General features: G+C 54.9%; 1 protein-coding gene across 1 annotated transcript in view; it reads left to right on the top strand.

The window, feature by feature from the left end:
* The window catches only part of CTNNBL1 (catenin beta like 1), a 57,101-nt gene extending 40,683 nt beyond the window's left edge, over positions 1-16,418 (top strand). Inside the window, exons 12-16 of the mRNA XM_042800980.1 lie at positions 121-218; positions 1,320-1,400; positions 10,211-10,348; positions 10,962-11,034; positions 16,162-16,418. Coding sequence (XP_042656914.1) covers positions 121-218; positions 1,320-1,400; positions 10,211-10,348; positions 10,962-11,034; positions 16,162-16,250 — 479 coding nt within the window. The 3' untranslated portion in view covers positions 16,251-16,418. The remainder of the gene's footprint in view (positions 1-120; positions 219-1,319; positions 1,401-10,210; positions 10,349-10,961; positions 11,035-16,161) is intronic.
* The last annotated feature ends 2,661 nt before the right edge of the window (positions 16,419-19,079 follow it).

Raw genomic sequence — 19,079 nt, 5'->3', positions numbered from 1 at the left:
GGGGTTCTGCTTATCAACGGCTACAAGTGGGAGTGCTAGTAGTGAATTTAATGGCAAGTTACGGAGAAAATAAGCTCCTTTTCCTAATCTCAGCATGCAGTTTTCGTTTTGTATCTCTAGAGCATGTCTGTTCCATCCTGGCCTCCCTCCTGCGAAACCTGAGAGGGCAGCAGAGGACACGGTTACTGAATAAATTCACGGAGAATGACAGTGAGAAGGTGAGTGCTGAATATGTGTCTGCAGTCTCTGGGCTGCCAGGCTGGGAGGATACTTGATAACGGCAGGGTGTCTGTGTGCACTCGCTAAGTTACTGAAAAGCCATCCCTGTACCTGCCTGTAGAGACTCGTGCTCTCACAGGGCATCGTTCTCTCGTTCATGCTGTTATCTACAAACCGGAGAACTGGAAACGCCTTTAGTGCTCGGCCTCCCGCACCACATGTGCTCTTGTTGTCTGGTGCTTTTGCACATGGTAGTAGCACTTCCCAGTCCCGGGTTATGCCTCTCTGCTGAAGCCTGATCGTGTAACACCTTATGTGGTGTTACCCTGTGCTGGCTCTGTGGGACCAGGACAGTGTGGAAAGGTGCCAGTTTTTCTAGTGAAGCTCTTTTGCAGAGAGTTTAGGAATTGCTATAGCGCACATTTATCAATCCCTATTCCTCTCCTAGAATGTGTCACTTTAGTGGCGTTTACTCTGGATAATTCTTTCCAAAATATTTACGTGGTGGTGGATAGATCAAACAGCTGCAAAATGGAAACAGCAGCTTTTGCAAACTGGTAATTCTCAAGGGATTTGTAAATTCCACCCTGGGAAATACTGGTTCCTTAGTATTCCTCATGAGCGTGTTGTAAAGGTGTTTTTCATAACCTGTTGTACCAATTGCAGAAGATTTCCCATTACTAGATAGGCTTTCAGTTGCCTAATGCAGTTCAGAGGAGAGCAGGAGAGCCCTACCATGTCTGACACATTTAACATAAGCTTGGCAGCAGGCAGCGTAGCCAGAAAGGTGGTGAGGGAACCGGGAGGCCTGGAGAACCCCAGCGCAGCAGAGCGGGTGGGCTGGGGACACGTGTCTGTCTGCTGCCTTTTAGCTGGAGCTGACCGGACCGTACTGTGACAGGGCATTACGTTCGAACGCCTGCGGACTCGGCGTGCTCATCTGGTACCTTCCTTCTTAATATATCCCTTCCTGTGAGGGGCAGAATTGCCTGTTACTTGGTGAAGACTGCAGCTGGAAGGAAAACAAAGTCGCATGAAGGATTAAAGGTGATTGCATTGTGCTTGTTTCTTGCTTAGGTCTCTCTCTTCTGCCTTTGCAGGTTGATAGGCTGATGGAGCTGTATTTTAAGTACCTGGATGCAATGCAGGCAGCTGATAAGAAGATTGATGGAGAGAAACATGTATGTATTGCTTCAGTTTTGCCAGCTTATGTCTATAATACCTTGCACAGGCCTGGCAGCGGCACAGAACTTCTGGCTCAGCCAGGTCACTTGTCTGAGCTGTGCCCTCATACCTGTGCTGTTACCTCGTAATTCTTGTTGCCCCACTCTTTAGCTTCCAGTTAACCTCAGAGAAAATGGGCTGAGAACTTCTCTACAGCAGTTCTGGCTTTTTTTTAGAGCGAATTTTACTAGGAGTGCCTGAGTCTGTGCTTCAATTTGCCTTCACTTGTACTTGGCTGCAATCTTGCTTGGTTTGGCAGATGGAGAGTAACTGAAATGCAGAGAGACAATTACATGATAATGTGCGAGGCCTCCTACCCTGGTCTTTAGAGTTCTGATCAGCTGCGAGAAAGCGTCTATTTTGATTAGTTAGAAGAGGCTGCAGCCAAAGTCTGGTGTGTTCCCTGCACACCAACAGTGAATCGTTTTGAATGACGGGAGCCTTGGTACCACACAGTGCTTTCTTGGAACTGAAGCTGGAACAGACTTTCTGAAAGAGAACGAGCCGTTGGAGTCAGGAAGCAGCTTGCAGAGCTGTTAGCGAGCTTGGCCGGCTTCCCACAAGATTATCTGTATCAGCACTGAAGAGGGTGTGAGATTGATTAGCACTGACGGAGAGTAATCACTGCAGCGGCCGTCCCCGCCGCGGGCGAGCTCGGCGGGCCCCGGGCCGCAGCCCCCAGCCTGGCTCTGACAAACAGCTGGCTGCCCACAGCCAGGGCTGCTTCTCTGGGCGCTGGCAAGCGCGCCGAGGGCATCGGAGCTCAGCCCCGCTGCTGCTGCTCAAAGAGGCACGGGGGGGGAGTGATGAATGGAGTTCCTTTTGCTGCCAGCATTCGGGCTCCATATGGACAGCTGCAGCTTCACAAATGAATGGTGGCCTGAAGAAAAACAGCCTTTACCCTTTCCTGCTGTCCCTCTGTGCTCCATTCATCCTCCTCAGAACAGAGCGAGAAATTATTTCTTCTTTACGTTTCAGTGTTGGTGTGTGGGTTTTAGGACTCAAAAAACAGAATGGATTTTTCTGGCTGAAGTCTTGCGGTGTATTGGCAGCTGCTCTGCAGAGCCCTTAAACGCAACATGCAGAACTGGCGTATATGCCCTTTATCCAAAAAGATCCTGAAGCAGTCTGCAAATGGTAATGCCTGTAGCAATCAGCCAGCACAAAGCAGGGGCGAGGGGAATTTGAGTGCGAAGAAGCTTGTGTAGAAGCTCTTCAATTAATTATATTAACCCATTCGTGTCTACTGATGCACAAGAGAAGAGAAACCAGAGAACCTCAGGTTCTCCACCTGTATCCAGAAGGCCAGTGTGCTTTTGCCCCATTGCAGGGCTCTGCAGGCTGGAATGGCTAGAATAAATAGGTCTCAATTCTGCGCTCCTATTAGAGCTAATAATAGGATTTGGTAGAAATGTCTCCAATGTGCAATATATTTATTGGGCACAGCATGTGTGAAACTACCTGATGACACAAGAGGATGTAGGACTGAGCTTTCAGACCAGGCTCATGGATTTTATACAGGCATAAGAATTGGTGTACTCGTGTCAGTTTATAATATCTAAGCTGCGTTAGGGGCTGCTCAGACTGGACATTAGGAAGAGGTTCCTCGCTGGGAGGGTGACCAGTCTCAGGAACAGGCTCCCCAGGGAAGTGGTCACGGCACCGAGCCTGTCAGAGTTCGAGATGATGCTTTTAGTCGTATGATTTAGCGTTAGGCCGTCCTGCCAGCAGCAGGGAGTTGGACTTGATGATCCTTATGGGTCCCTTCCAACGGAAGATATTCTATGATTCTGTGAAATACGATGTTGAGGGTCATTCCTAGCTTGGAACACTCCTGGAATTATCATTTGCTTTGGTTTGTAGTGTCCTTGAATGGTCAGTGGGACGCAGGCTCCTGAGATCTGAAGTGGCTCAAGTGTTTTCCCCACGCAGAAGCAGGCAAAAGCCATCATTCTGTCCGTCAAATCACAGCATTATCTGGCTGTGACAGGATTTATGGAGCACTTTAATGTTTCTAGTTGTGGCACATGAATCACTGAACTGATGGGATGAACACTTGGTCCTTTAGCACCTGTGCTGTGTCACTTGGGGGCTTTTGACTTTCCTCTTGCAGTGGAGGACATAGTACCCCAAAAATCTGGTATACAGATCCTCACCTTTTGCCCTGCCCCAAAGGAAAATGATAGCTGATGAGATTTTACAGGTTCAGCCTATACTGATGAGAGCGAGATCCAAGTCGCATGGACAGAGTATCCTGGTGTAAGCCTTGCATTACAGGGAGTGAGGACCTGATCGTACAAGGAATGACTGAGTGTATCATACCTGATGTTTTATCTTTAGTAGTGCAGCCGGCATAAGAAGCTCCTGCTCTTGCAGTTCTCTTCCTTTCTTCTAGCTTGGCTTATTTTAGTGATCTGTTTACAGCCCAGTTCTTCAGCCTGTGGCAGTGAAGGTGTGGGAATAGTTGGGGGCAGAAGGGAGGGGAGGAATTTCGGAGGGCAGCTGTTTCTGAGGAGGACTGGTTGTAATGGAACTGCACCCTTAATCTGCACGGTGAAACAGGGTGAGGTCCGCTGAGTCCCCTCCCAGTGTCACCCACTTGTTTGCTTCTGTGGAATCTATTCAGAAGTGATCAGGGGTGATAACTTTGTGCTTAGCCTAGCTGCCCTGTGAAACCCAGGAGCAAAGTCTGTGCAAGCATTTGTCTCCAACACCCGATGCCTGTCTTAGCACTTTTATCAGAGTTTTTAGTTAATGAAATGTAGAAGATACCTTGTCCCCCTTTCAAATTCTTTCTGTAGGAAATGGTGCAAAACCTTATAGCTTTTAACTCCGTGTAAAATGAGATATAATTACAGGTGGCAGCAATAGCCTTAGTGATGTCTGAAGATGGTAGGCAAAGACAGGAAACGGTTTAATATTTTTATAGTTCTACAGAAAATTGTGCTCAGCAGTTTTATTCAATCAAATATTCTCACCAGACACCTTGCGCTGTAATGACTTACAAATTGCATGCTAATTGTGCTACCGTGAAGTCATTCCGTCCTCGAAAGGAAGGGCTGGGACTCCTGACGTGCGAGCAGTGTCAGGACTGGGATAACGGGAACGGGGATTTGTAGTAGCGCAGCGTTTCGGTTCGGTTCGGAGAGGCCGGAGTTGCACCGGGGGCCGGACGCGCAGCCGGCGGGGGCTGTTAGTGGAGGCACCTCGGCTGCGCTCTCGGGAGGGCGCGCGGCCTCTGGAGCGCGGCCGGGGTCCCGCTGCCTGCGCCTGTGCCGGCCGGCACGCCGAGGGGGGCGTCGGGCTCGCTCTCGAGGGCGGGTGGGTCGTTTGGATGCCTGCCCTGACGTGGTTCTCGTTTCTTGACGCTGCAGTTGAGCTCACGCTTTCGCGGGGGCTGCTGCTCTCTTCCTCCCGACTCAGAAGCGGTGGCGTGCTCTGTAGCAGTCGCAGCGAGTTTTTCAGCTCTTGCAGATCGGTGGCTCAGCTGTGTGGCCCGAGCGTGTTTGTGCTTGTAAGGCAGAAATGAAGGAAGTCCTTCCCACGGCGGCGGGCTCTGGTGGTTTCCTGTGTGGATCTGCAAGTTTCTCGGTCACCTTGGTGTGACCTGGGTGGGTGCCCGCTCTCCTGGCTGCCGCAGAGCGCGTGACGTGACTCGGGCTCAGTGCTAACCCACCCGTGCCTCAGGGGGAGCGGCGGTCGGCCTGCTGCAGGGACCGTGTGCTCCGCAGCCTCCGCATGTGAAGGAGGCTCCCGGCGAAATCGTTGCCACAGCTCTGAGCTGAAAGCAGATGGTCCGGGGCATCCCTTGTTACGGTGCTCTGACTTCGTCCGAGGCTCCTGCTTCCTCCTCTCCTGTTGCGAGTGTTGGGCCCCGTCTCCTGCACATCCTTTTTCACCGAGGGCTTAGCGAGGGCCCTTAGTGAGTTTAGCTGTTGGCCTCTGGTCTGAACGCACCCACTGAGCATGGCTTGCCTCACTTGTCCCTCCCCAGTGGTGCCGACAAAGTAGTAAGGGGAGAGGATCCGCACCTGGTGTAGGAGACAAGTGACAGGAGTTGGGTTTGTGCGTGGCCTTGGGAGCCTTCTCGCCCCTGCCGCCCTGGAGTGGCCTCGCTGTCCCACCCGCTGAGGAAGTAATCCCAGGGTGCTGGGGGCGCTTTGCTCCCGGGCGCTCAGCGCCCGTCCCTCCCGCTCTGCCCGGCCTCGCCGTGTGCGCGGGGGAAGGCGGGCGGTGGGTGAGGGAGGAGGAGGATGCGGAGAAGCCCTTGGGTGCTACTCCAGGGACTACGCGGAGCAGATGGGATCTTTTGTGCAGCACTGGCAGATCCATTGTGTCTTTAGGTTTCGAGTCTCTACTTGACACCTCGAGGCCTGTCAGTCCTGCCTCATTAGTGTGAGAGAAGCTCATTTTAGCTTCACAGAAGCCCATCTTATTGCTGTCTTCTCCCATCAGCAAGGGGCATCTCAGTACATATTGTTGGCAGATTAGAAATGGCATCTGAGTGCTCATTTGGAGGCTAGCGACTTGACAGCTTTGAAAGAGAGACAAAGTGGGAAGGTGGCTGTTTGGTACTGTACTGGGAGGCAGATTAGCATTTAAAGGGTGGCTGCAGTTTAAAAAAAAATGCGAAAAGGCCCCTTAAAACTGTACTTGTCTTCTAATTCATATCTGCTTAATTTACTGGCACAAAATAATCTTGCTTCTCTGTCGAGAGGGGCTGTTATAACTGCTGCCTTCTCTGTGTAATCAAGACGGCAGTTGCCTGGATTCGGCTCCTGTGATCACTGTGCTTGGATCAGAATACAGAACAGACACAGTCTTTGTTTCCTGCTCTGGAGATTCAAAATCCTGGCCTGTTGATGTTTTTCTGTTCGGGAATTTAGCACTGTTGAGAAGAGTAGCCAATAAGCCTGTGTGCAGTGGGGAGGGTAAGCAGTAGTTTGGGAATTGTCTTTCAGGAATGGGGATTTTTGATATTTCAGTCAATGGCTTTCTATCTCTCGCTAGCTAGACTCACCATCGTTTAGCTTTAGAGCTAAACCATTGTTTAGCTCTTTGATTGGATTCAAACAGTTTGGCATGGATGTGGGGTGAGGAAAGTCACTCCTTGCACAAAATTGGATTTTCTTTTTACTGGCAAGAGCTTGTGTGCAAGTTTTGCCCAGTCACACCTGTGCCCATGACTTTGAGAACCGGGAGTAAATTACAGTCGTGCAAATTCTGGAGCCTACAGGATCTGATGCTAAAGCATCCTGGAGTGCTGCCAAAACGGTCGACTTGATGGTATTGATAACTAGGCATTGTTTTTTAAACTTAACTTGTTCTTGCACTGGCAAGCTAGATTTCCAGGAGGAGAGGAAAAGTGTTTTGTTACCTGAGCTTTCCGCTCGCTTTCCAGAGGCAGTGGTAAGCAGCTCTACTTCTAAGTCACGTAGATGGCTGTGAGATGCGCGTCCATTGCAACTCTCTCCACTGAGAAGTGCACAGGGTTAATTCTTCTTGTGTCTAAAAGACTCTACCAACAATCAGATGCGAGGTCTTGGCTTGTCGAAACAGGAGAATCTGGTAGCCTAAATCAGCTTTGGTGCTGGTGACCTTGTGTGTGTTTGCCTGGAGCATTTGCACCCCAAGGAAGCGCTTCTTGTTGAGCGTTACAGGTACAGTGCTCTCGCTGGCGACGGCTCTAATGAGGAAATATTGCTCCGCTGGTGTGTGCCCACCTGCCAGCCGGCTGCATAATAAATCACGCAAGCTGCAGCGAGCTAGCAGGGTCTGACAAGCTGCTTCCTTTATTTAAGAACAAAACCAAAAAACAAACCCCCACATGCAAAAGGTCACACATGGCATCAGTTATTTCGACCTGTCGGTCTCCATGAAAATGGATGGCAGGCTCAGGGGGTGGATGTGGCCAGCCTGTCGCGGGGGGAAGCTGCTCGGAGCTTGCTGCCAGGCTGCTTTTGCTGCTGCTTTGAAGAGGGTGCTCCCTCTGAAGAAGACGGGCGGGATGGACGGCCTCTTGCCAGCCGCCTTGGGCCCGCGTTTGGGCAGGTCTCGCCGTCCAGGGGCACGGGCGGAGCAGGAAGGACCGGCCGGGGGCCGGGGGAGCCCACCCGGGGGTTGGCCCCGCCGGTATCCCTGCCTGGGGTATCCATCCGTCCCTGCCCGGGGTATCCATCCATCCCTGCCCGGGGTATCCATCCATCCCTGCCCGCGGTATCCATCAATCCCTGCCCGGGGTGTCCATCCATCCATCCCTGCCTGCGGTGTCCATCCGTCCCTGCCCGGGGTATCCATCCATCCCTGCCCGCGGTATCCATCCATCCCTGCCCGGGGTATCCATCCATCCCTGCCCGGGATATCCATCCGTCCCTGCCCACGGTATCCATCCATCCATCCCTGCCCGGGGTATCCATCCGTCCCTGCCCGGGGTGTCCATCCATCCCTGCCTGGGGTATCCATCCGTCCCTGCCCACGGTATCCATCCATCCATCCCTGCCCGGGGTGTCCATCCATCCCTGCCTGGGGTATCCATCCGTCCCTGCCCGGGGTATCCATCCATCCCTGCCCGGGGTATCCATCCATCCCTGCCCGCGGTATCCATCAATCCCTGCCCGGGGTGTCCATCCATCCATCCCTGCCTGCGGTGTCCATCCGTCCCTGCCCGGGGTATCCATCCATCCCTGCCCGGGGTATCCATCCATCCCTGCCCGGGGTATCCATCCGTCCCTGCCCACGGTATCCATCCATCCATCCCTGCCCGGGGTATCCATCCGTCCCTGCCCGGGGTGTCCATCCATCCCTGCCTGGGGTATCCATCCGTCCCTGCCCACGGTATCCATCCATCCATCCCTGCCCGGGGTGTCCATCCATCCCTGCCCGGGGTATCCATCCGTCCCTGCCCACGGTATCCATCCATCCATCCCTGCCCGGGGTGTCCATCCATCCCTGCCTGGGGTATCCATCCATCCATCCCTGCCCGGGGTATCCATCCATCCATCCCTGCCCGGGGTGTCCATCCATCCCTGCCCACGGTATCCATCCATCCATCCCTGCCCGGGGTATCCATCCATCCATCCCTGCCCGGGGTATCTATCCATCCATCCCTGCCCGGGGTGTCCATCCATCCGTCCCTGCCCGGGGTATCCATCCATCCATCCCTGCCCGGGGTGTCCATCCATCCATCCATCCCTGCCCGGGGTGTCCATCCATCCGTCCCTGCCCGGGGTGTCCATCCATCCATCCCTGCCCGGGGTGTCCATCCATCCGTCCCTGCCCGGGGTGTCCATCCATCCATCCATCCATCCCTGCCCGGGGTGTCCATCCATCCGTCCCTGCCCAGGGTGTCCATTCATCCCTGTCCGGGGTGTCCATCCGTCCGTCCCTGCCCGGGGTGTCCATCCATCCCTGCCCGGGGTGTCCATCCATCCGTCCCTGCCCGGGGTGTCCATCCATCCATCCCTGCCCGGGGTGTCCATCCATCCATCCCTGCCCGGGGTATCCATCCATCCATCCATCCCTGCCCGGGGTGTCCATCCATCCGTCCCTGCCCGGGGTGTCCATCCATCCATCCATCCATCCCTGCCCGGGGTGTCCATCCATCCGTCCCTGCCCGGGGTGTCCATTCATCCCTGTCCGGGGTGTCCATCCGTCCGTCCCTGCCCGGGGTGTCCATCCATCCCTGCCCGGGGTGTCCATCCATCCGTCCCTGCCCGGGGTATCCATCCATCCGTCCCTGCCCGGGGTGTCCATCCATCCATCCCTGCCCGGGGTATCCATCCATCCATCCCTGCCCGGGGTGTCCATCCATCCATCCATCCATCCCTGCCCGGGGTGTCCATCCATCCATCCCTGCCCGGGGTATCCATCCATCCGTCCCTGCCCGGGGTGTCCATCCATCCATCCCTGCCCGGGGTATCTATCCATCCGTCCCTGCCCGGGGTATCCATCCATCCGTCCCTGCCCGGGGTGTCCATCCATCCATCCCTGCCCGGGGTGTCCATCCATCCGTCCCTGCCCGGGGTATCTATCCATCCGTCCCTGCCCGGGGTATCCATCCATCCATCCCTGCCCGGGGTGTCCATCCATCCATCCCTGCCCGGGGTATCCATCCATCCCTGCCCGGGGTATCCATCCATCCATCCGTCCCTGCCCGGGGTGTCCATCCATCCATCCGTCCCTGCCTGGGGTGTCCATCCATCCATCCATCCCTCCCTCCCTGCCCGTGGCGCTGGGCCAGCAGGGCTGGGCACGCTGCAGCTGCGCCTGGGCAGCATTTTCAGACCCGTTCCCTCATCCTGCGGCCAGTAATGAAGGTGGAAGCCTGGTAGGTCTTTGAGTCTGCTGGAGTCATGGTCTGCACTGCTTAACAGCACCCTCAGATGGCCAGTGAAAGAGCAGGATTTTTGGTCCATTTTGACAAAGAACTTGTAAATAATAGATACACTCGTTTGTTCCATATTCACAGTCTCTAATCGCTCAATTTAGAAATTTAATTTGTGTGTATAAATTAAAATTTTAATTTGCAGATGGACACACTTCACAACCAGCAAGGTCAAAACCTTGTTCGAAACGGAATTGAATGTTTTGTGAATTTAAATGAATTATTAAAAGTACTTCTTTTTTTGGCAACAAATATATGGGTGTTAATGTTTGGGGGAACAAAGCATTTCTTAAGAAACTGCAGATATCACCAACGTTCTGCCACTGCTAATGGGAAGCACTTTGAGAGACAGTCATCACACCTTCCCTTTGTGTTGCTTTTCAGGACATGGTGCGTCGGGGAGAGATAATAGACGATGACATGGAAGACGAATTCTATCTCCGCCGCCTGGATGCTGGTCTCTTTGTTCTACAGCTCATTTGTTACATCATGGCAGAGATCTGTAATGCCAATGTTCCCCAGGTAAAGCTGTACACAAGGTTGGCAGATCATCTGTGTTTCCGTCCACGATGCAAACAAGACTCTTAAATCCTTGCAAATACTGCCTCATGGAATAATCTTCTCTTTGATTCCTTTTTTGGGAGGAAACCTGCTTATGGCGGCTGTGTGCATGCAGCTTCATCAAGTGCCCGCAGTTAGAGGGGGTTAGTGGGTACGGGAGCCGTGGCTGTCACGGAGTTCGTGCAGCCTGCCACGAGCAGGGTCACGGGTTGAAGTGGAAGGGCCCTGTGCATGCTGCTGCTGAGAGAGTAGTGGAAGGGGAGCTTTTCTCAGAAGGTCTCACACCAGCACAGACCATGGCGGGTGACTTCTCTCGTTCTGTGCAAAATGCTGCATCTCTGCCGGCGTGAATAGGTTGGGGCTTGTGAACACGCGCGTGGTTAGGTGTCCCTGTGCCACACGCCTTCCCGGGTGTTTCCGAGCGGGTGCTCTGGGACTGCGGACTGCCAAGGCTGAGTTGGGCTTTGCGTTGCTCAGGGTTTCTGCTCTTCCCTCAAAGTGGGAAGAAGTGGGGTTGTGCATGGTTTTGCGTGGTACTGAAGATTATTTCCTCCTCGTTCGTGTCCCTCATCAGATTCGTCAGAGAGTCCATCAGATTCTGAACATGAGAGGCAGCTCCATTAAAATCGTCCGACACATCCTAAAGGGTGAGTTGAGATATTCCTGTGCCTGTGTCTCGTCTCTACCAGGGACAGCTTGGCCGTCGCTGTGTTGGATGAGCCTTCATGTGTGATTCTGCTTGACTTCACGAGCGTCTTTGGGCAGCAGCTGGGTAGAGTTCTGAGGTCTGGGCGGGGCTGGAATCACCCTGATAAGAGGCACACTTTACCTTGGAGTTGACACTTGCTGTCGTCTGCTGTCTTGGGACAGCACATCACTTCATGCTGCCATCAGCTACAGCCTGGCTGGAACTTGCTGCTGACATTAACACTCGAGTAAATATTTAAGGGAAGTGTATATGCATGCTAGAGGGAAGAGTGGTGGAGTCTCATCTTTCATTAACATGGCCCTGCACTTTACCATCTGCACCATATTATTATCCGTGGTGTATTTGTCTTGTTCTTAGTGTCAGATTAATATGGATTATAGCATTAAAGTATCCTCTGTAGCTTTAAAATGCAGCTGTTGTGATTTGCAATCCCAGTTTTAAAGTACCGCTTGTTATTTTTAATGCTTATGTTGAATTAGAGCGGTGCTTATTTGAGCTGTGCCTCTCATCTGCAGCCTGCTGCCCTTCGGCCGCCGTTGAACTGGGGAGGAGGAGGAGGGCAGGACTGGGGCTCTCCCCACGGCCCGCTGCGGCCGCCGTGACCTGCTGCCCACGGGAGGTGCCTCCCTCCTTGGGGGGGTGTGCGGGACGTGGCTGCTCCCGAGGGGCTGCGTTGCTTTTGGTGAGGGGTGAGGACCCTCTCTCTCTTCTGGAGAGAAAGGAAGGTTGGCAGCATCTCCGGGGCGCTGGGCTGTGGCTCGTGTTGTTTCGATGTCTCTGCTTTCTGCGGGAATACCAATGATGTTCTCCTGGCCTTTTCTTCCCCCTCAACAGTGACAGGTACAGGCAGCTGTTTTCTTGCAGATCCTCTCGGTTTTCTCCCTTCCCATATGCAGGAAAGAGGGGGATCAGAAGGGCAGCTGGTACAATGAAACCAAGAGTAATTTTCTGACAGTGTGAGATTACCTGCAGCTATAGGCAATCTCTTTGACCCTCGTCCTTTGCCAGCAAGTGCAAGTTAATGCCTGCTGACGAACAGAGGGGGCTGGATAGGATGTCTTTGCTGCTTTTAATTACGGTGCTTGAAAATTCCTGCCTCAATCTGTCCATTTCCAACTTGGAGCGTGGCACACGTCCGCTTACAGATTCCCACGCTTGACCTGGGCCACAGGGATTTGTCTGCACACCTCGCTGTATTTACACACCTCACGTTCATGTCTGGTTTGTTGATTTACATACTAAGCTGAATTGGAGGGCAGCTGCATTAAAATTTCATCTGATTCTTTCTTTCCCAGACAGTGACTTGCATTGTGAAACTTTTTCAGTGGTTTTATCATGTCTTGCAAGCTGCGGATTGTTCGGCAGGTTCGGTGCTCTCAGCAGTGCCACGTTCTCTGCCTGAAGAGGCCACACGTGGCTTGTTAATACTACGGGTGATGGATCCGGTATTCGGGGCTCTGCCTTCAGCTCTCCCCAACTCTTACACTTGCCGGTTTTAGAGACTTCTGCCCTCGCAATTGTCAGTGACCCTAGAAATCAATTTGTTGGTGGGCCCTTGTGAAATACTGCAGTGGGGGCCAGGCAGGAGCAGCACTGAGCTTACCTGCAGTCTGTGCTGGTGAAACTGTTAAGTTTCTCCGTGGTTTCACACACGTGTCCAAAGATGTTGTCAGCGCAGAGTCACCGGTCGCAGCAGGAGTGACACCAGGCACCAGTCCCTGCCTCGCCAGGGGGTGGTTCATTGAGCACAGCTTGCCTGTTGGAGTACTTCGGTCGTGGGCCCCCGCTGTGCTTCCCGGGGCGGCTGGGGGCCAACGGGGGATTTCCAGAATTTAACTGGTGTCTGAGCTGTGGGACTCGATCCCAAGTGACTGAGAGGTCAGGAGCCTTGGGCCTTGGCTGGGATGTTTCCAGGCCACTTTCCAACTTGCTCTCAGGACAGACGAGAGCTGGTTTATTTTTACTTTTTGTTCCGTGTTTTGCTCTTGTTCAGTTTTTATTTTCTATTTTTGCATACTAATTAGGTGCTTAGTTTTTAGTTTGATTTTTATGGCCTACATATTCTCCATGTTTCTCTGGCAACCTGACAGCTGATGGATCCCTTGGGGTTCCTCGGGATTACTTACGATGCAAGTGAGGAAGCAAGACTGTTTTCTTACGGTGGGGCTTTCGGGGGGGAGGCGGGGGCAGGGAGCAACTGAAGGCTCATTAAGCGCCCCTCTGCAGGGCTGGCCAGTCCTCCCGCCCTTCCCTCGTCCCGACGCCCGAGCAGCAGTCGCGGTGGGGCGGCTGGTCCATCCCTGGGGAGCAGAGCAGCGAGCGGTGCGTGCCTTGGCGGGGGTGGTTCTGGGGCGGCGGCGAGCGGCGCCCGAACCTTGGGGCGGGTCGCGGTCTGGGCTCTGCCGGGGCTGGCGCGAGGCTCGGCCCTGGGGCGGGAGGGCACGCTGCTCCTTGCTGGCCCCGGGTGCCCGCTCCCTCCCGGCGGCGCCTGGCTGGGCGTCTGCTGGCGGGGCAGCTAAGGGGCACGGCGGGCAGCCGGGAAGGCGCCGTGCCCGCTGGAAGCTGCGAACCAGACCCGTGAGCACGGCTGATCGAGCAGAAGAGGGAGGTATGTTAGGAGGACTGCGCTGAACCCGGCCTGTGGTCCCTCAGTACGTGCAGGCTTTATGGCTCCCCATATCCATTACAGGCTTCAGTATTTCCCGATTGATTTTTACTGTTCCGTAACCATTGTATTTTGTCTAATGAAGCAGAAACCAATCTTGGGTCCTTTCTCTTTGTGTAGCTACAGCAACGTGTAAGCTCTGTTTAACTGTTGGCAGGGGGAGCTCACATTTGATTTTTTTTTTGCTGTCTCACCGAAGTGGTGGAATTTTAAATAAAAAAGTAAATACATAAAACCTCAGCGGGAGACTTTTTTTTTTTTTAAGCCTGGTTCTGGGAGTTTTCTCTGGTCTCTTCAAATTAGCATTAGCAACTGTTGGTAACCCAGTGAACAGTCTGCCTTGGGAGTTCCTGGGGTTTTAGTCTTACGAAGCCTAAATATTTAGAAGGAAGAATGCCGAGCTTCTGGCCAAGATTAGGGGACTTTGTGGCTTGCTTCTGCCTGCGGGCTCTGGCTGGGACAAGGGAAGGGCTGTGTCACCAGTGGCACGTGGCAGTCTCCCTGCCCCAGCTGTACGTTCAAGTACTCTGGCAGTCCTTGAAGCCAGAGCCGGCGCCGGGCGCGGCGCCCGGGCTGCCGCCGCGCTGTGCCCGTCCCTGCCGCCGGCCTCCCGGGCTGTGGGGGGGCAGCCCGCAGGGAGGGTCCCCCTTGGGCTGCGAAAAGCACCGGCAGTTGCAGCTGCGGCGTCTGCTTCCGCGGCGCTTCCTCTGACGGAGCGCGCCGGGGCCAGAGCCCGCCGCTGCGCCAGCCCCCGCGGGGGCACGGCTGCTGGCAGAGGCTCCGGCGCTGCCCGAGGGGGACGGGAGGGCCCGAGCTGGACGCGGCCGTGGCCGGCGTTTGTCCCGGGGGGGCCCCGGCTCTGCCGCAGCGGGGCTCGTCTCCTGCCAGGAGCGGGTGGCCGGTTTCGGTCCCCAGGCGCCGCGGCGCGGCCCTTTGCGAAAGCGTGCCAACCGCCGCCGCGCTGCCGGCGCCTCCCCTGCCCCGTCGGCCAGTACCCAGGGGGCCACGGCAGATCCGGGCGCTCGCCGCTGCCTTCGTGAAGAGCGGCGGAGAGTTTCTCCTCCACCCGAGGGAAGAGCGCCCGGTGCTGGTCCCCCCTCTCCAGGACAGCGAGGAGGTCAGGTTCGCTTGCAGCAAACCTCAGCATCACCCGCCTGCTCTTGTTACAGGCACTGTAGCAGTTTATAAATATTAAAAGGGTTTCTCCCAGAGGCCCTGGCAAAGAACGCCGCTTCTTGTACGTGGGGAGCGAGAGTGCGTGCGGGAGGGAAGACTCCCACATCAGCTAACTTCTCCCGGGCCTCGCTCTTTTCAGCGCTCTTATAATAAAGGCTTTGATGGAGCTCAGAAGCTTGTAGCAGTGCTGAACGTATAAATATTAAAGCAAACTTTCTACAGCAACTTGCCATTCAGATGCTGAATACAAGCTGTTCTGTTTGTTTAGGGAGAAGGGAGAGAATGCGAGAAGGCGGAGGCTGGAAAACACTCTCTAACCAGGCAGTCTGCTCCTGATTTACTAAGATTTGTTCAGCTCCTTGCTCTCGCAGCTCGAAACCTGCTTTTCATTTTTCTTTTTAAACCACCTTTGAATACGCAGGTTCTGGTGGCAGGAAGGAGGGAGCTGGTACAGGAATAAGAGCTACCAGCTTTCCCTGACTGTCAGGAAGGCGAGCTGCAGAGGGAATTCTTGGTGTCTGGCGGTGTCTGGCCGTGTGCGTGGATGGGCAAGACCTCGACCGGGGTCTGGTATCCTCTGCGTGAAGACGAGGAGTTTCTTCTGTAGTTAAATCTGAAGCAGTGTGTTTTCTCCCGTGTGGGTTAAAAGCACTTGTAGCCTGGGGAATTGGTCTCTACTTAACAAAAATCCCCATCAGGATGCTTGGGCAACGGACGGGTGGAACCCAGGGTCAGGAGTGTTCAGCCAGTGTGTGGCAGCCGCTGGCTGCCCTGCCCGCGGACGCTCGGCGATCAAAGCCGCCCGAGAAGCCAGTCCTGCCCGGGACTGCCTGGAGTTTCTTGGCCGGGGGAGGGGGGTGGTCTGGCTGCCCAGTTCAGGCCGTGCCGGGGGGACAGCAGGCGCCGGGGGGGCACGGGCGGGCGCCTCAGGGTGCCGGTGTCTGCTTGGGCCTGTTGAGCTGCTTGGTGACGCGAGCAGGATGCTCCTGCCGCGGCCTCTTCGCTGCAAGAGCTCCTGATGAGGGGGCAGTAGATGTTTATTATGCAAAGGTTTAACCCTGGGGATGGGGAGAAGAACCGTCAATGCTCCGTGCATAAATTCCCCTTCAGTTGTTTGTGGCGGTCGCAGATTTAGATTCTGCTGTGGTACCTGCAGGAGGACTTGCCCATCGTTCATTGGTGCCTCTCTCAGAGCCTGTTGTCTGTCTGCTTTCTCCCCCGCAGAGTACGCGGAGAACATCGGGGATGGGAAGAACCAGGAGTTTCGGGAGAGCGAGCAGAAGCGGATCCTGGATCTGCTGGAGAATTTCTGAGGACTCGAGGGCCAAATCCTGCGTCTGCCCGCGAGGACGCGGCGTCTGGTTCTCCTTCCTCCTGCTGCCCTCCTCCAGCCTCGATTGCACGATAAAAGTGATGTTTCTATGAAACTGCTTCTAACTGGGATTTTGGAGATATTAAAGATAGTTTGCTTTTTTTTAAAATTCCTTTGTTTGTTATTTAAATAGTCTGCTGTGAGCAGGATTGCAGCCGCATGCCTTGCAGTAGGGCAGCTCCAGATTTTTCCTGGTTTTTCCTCCCCCCTCCCTCCCGCCCCCAGTCCAACCGCAGTGCTCAGGGTGGAACAACACGCCAGTGTATGTGTTAGCGGGAGGGTAAAGAGGAATCCCAGAGAGCTCACGAGATTGTTTGCGAGTTATTCCAGCCCGATACAGTCACGAAAATGTACAAGCCGCTGTACTGGTGTAAACTGGGGAGGCCGAGGTGTTGGGGTGTGTCCAGTTCAGCTGTTCCTCAGTGGCAGAGGGTCACTGGGAATCAGACACGTCAGCCGTTCCGGCTGTATCTTCCCAGAGGTGAATCAGAGTGAAGGGCAAGTTTTGGCACGGGCCGGTCGGCTGCCGGAGCGAGCCCGTCCAGGGGATGCTCGAGGCTCGGAGGGAGGGTGAATAAGCGGAGAAATGCCCAGATTCCACCGGCTTCCTTCTGCAGTTGGCTCAGCTGTGGTGGTTCTGTAGAAAATCGGTATTCTGGTTCTTGAACGGGGAGTCGGGCTGCTTCTAGCAGCGGTGAGTTCACCAGTAGAAGAGGGAAACCCCCGCTCCCGCAGCCTTTCGCAGGTGCGCCGTGGGAGCCGCAGGAGGACCGAGCGATTTGCCTCTGACCGCCTGACTGATTGCAGAGGAACAGACCGCGGCTCGTTTTGCTGTTACGCTTCTGCACTTGCAGTGTAATTTCAGATGTCAGCGTGCCAAACCCCAGCACTTCGCCGAGCAGTGACTCCCAACTGGGACAAGAAGTAGCTGAGAATATTTTCCCGCATCCTCTTTTCTTCTGCTGAAGTTAATGACTGTCATCACAAAACATCACAGCTCCAGCAAGCTGGGCCTTGCCTAATTTAGAGAGATTTGCATGCTGGCAGCATTCATTTTTTATCTCCAAGAAAAATGCATTGTCAGGGAAGCTTAAAGGCTTCCTTCAGTCATGACTGTGTAGGCACTGCTGGCCTGGGTGCTATCAAACGCTGTTATTCAGGGGATCAACATGGAAGTCATGGTTTCAGCAGCCACAAAAAGCTGCAAAAATACATTTTTCGTGCAGAACTTGTTTGAATTCCTCATTTCTTTCTTCTGTTTTCAGCCTGCTTCCTTAGAGGTGTTTTTTCCTTTATCTTTCAGAAGCGTCTAGGTTTTTACTTTACTTGAGTCTGGGAGCTGGTCCCTTTCCGCACCACAGACAGTGGATTTGTGGTCAGAGCTGGTCTCTGCTTTTCCTCCTGGAAGATGACGTGTTGTTCCCCGTCCCGCAGTACACGTGTGTCTGAAAAGCTGGGGAGGAAAGGGGAGCGTGGGGCGGAGGTTTGGGGCAGAACAGGGAGGGGATTTCATGAACAAGAAAGGGCTTTGACTGGAGAGGAGCAGCCGCGTCTCTGGGGGCAAAAGGGCGGGGAGGCTCTTGAGAATAGGACTGTAAACCGCCCGAGTGCAAGGTGAGGTTTTAAAATCTGAATGTACCACCTCTAATCTGATTTCACCGTGCTTGCCACACGTGTGTGTGAGCCGTGCGGGTGCGCGGTCGCTGCTCGGGGCCGGCTCCTCTCAGACCCTCCAGCGGCGGCTGGCGGGCGGGAGAGCCCCTCTCCCGCGTTGCTGCTTCGGCTGGAGTTTTGCTTTTGGAAAGTCAATGGCTCCTCCTTCGCCATCTCCTTTCTAGGTGCATTAGCTGGGTTACCAAGTAGGGAGGCTGGGCTGAAAGCCGTTCCCTGCTCGAGTGGCTGGCCAGCTCGCTTTCCGGGAGTGCTGCTGCTGGAGGGAGCTCAGCCCGCTCGCAACGATTGTTCCTCTTGTATAAGACAGCTTTTCTTTGATTGTTTTTTTTTTTTTCCCTTTTGTAATTTGTTAGCTCTTCAAAGTGCTCCACCAAATCCTTTAAGTCTCTCGGTAGTTCACTGGAAGGATAGGTACCGAAGCAGTGGTGGTTTAATGTGGTGTGTGCCCTGTGATTGCGTGGGGTACTGCCGCTTCTGCCGGGACGAGAGCTGCTCTTACAGCGCGTATGCGGAGCTCGAAACGAGCCCCAGCTTTCTCGGCTCTCGCTGGGTTGTTGCAGGGTAGTTTTCATCTGGGTTTTTGCATTTGCTCGATGCCGGTCGCTGTCGCAGTGGGTTGTGCCGGTGGACGTGTCCCGGGAGTATCTGTGCTAAGGGGCGGGGTGAAGGAACGAGCAGCTTTGCGCTGTGGTGGTGCCGTGGCCGGGGGGTTTGCTGCACGCCCAGGGCAGCGGGGAAGGGTCCCGGCGTTGCTCCGGGTGCCCCCGGTCAGCGCTGTCCCAGCTCGGGAGGAGGATCGCGACTTTCCCAGCTGGAACCGGGGCAACTGGTGATGGGGCCCGGGGCTCATCACCGTCCCGAGAGCTGGTGGTGTCTGTGCCGGGCACGCCGGGCTGCCGGGGGGCGGCTGGGGCGGGGAGCGGCCGGAGCCGCTGCCAGAACTGGAGCCGCTGCCCCCTCTCTAGCCCGGGCGGCCGCAGGAGCAGCCGGTGCCCACAGCGCGGGTTGGGGCAGTGCTGGGGGAGCTCAGCTTTGTCCCGGGGGCGGCGGGGCCGGGGCTGTGGTGCCACCCCCCTGCCGTGGGGCAGCACCGAGC

This window comes from Tyto alba, unplaced genomic scaffold (genome assembly GCF_018691265.1).
Source record: "Tyto alba isolate M040663 unplaced genomic scaffold, T.alba_DEE_v4.0 Super-Scaffold_33, whole genome shotgun sequence".
NCBI classification, from domain to species: Eukaryota; Metazoa; Chordata; class Aves; order Strigiformes; family Tytonidae; genus Tyto; species Tyto alba.
This window is presented reverse-complemented; position numbering and strand designations above follow the sequence as displayed.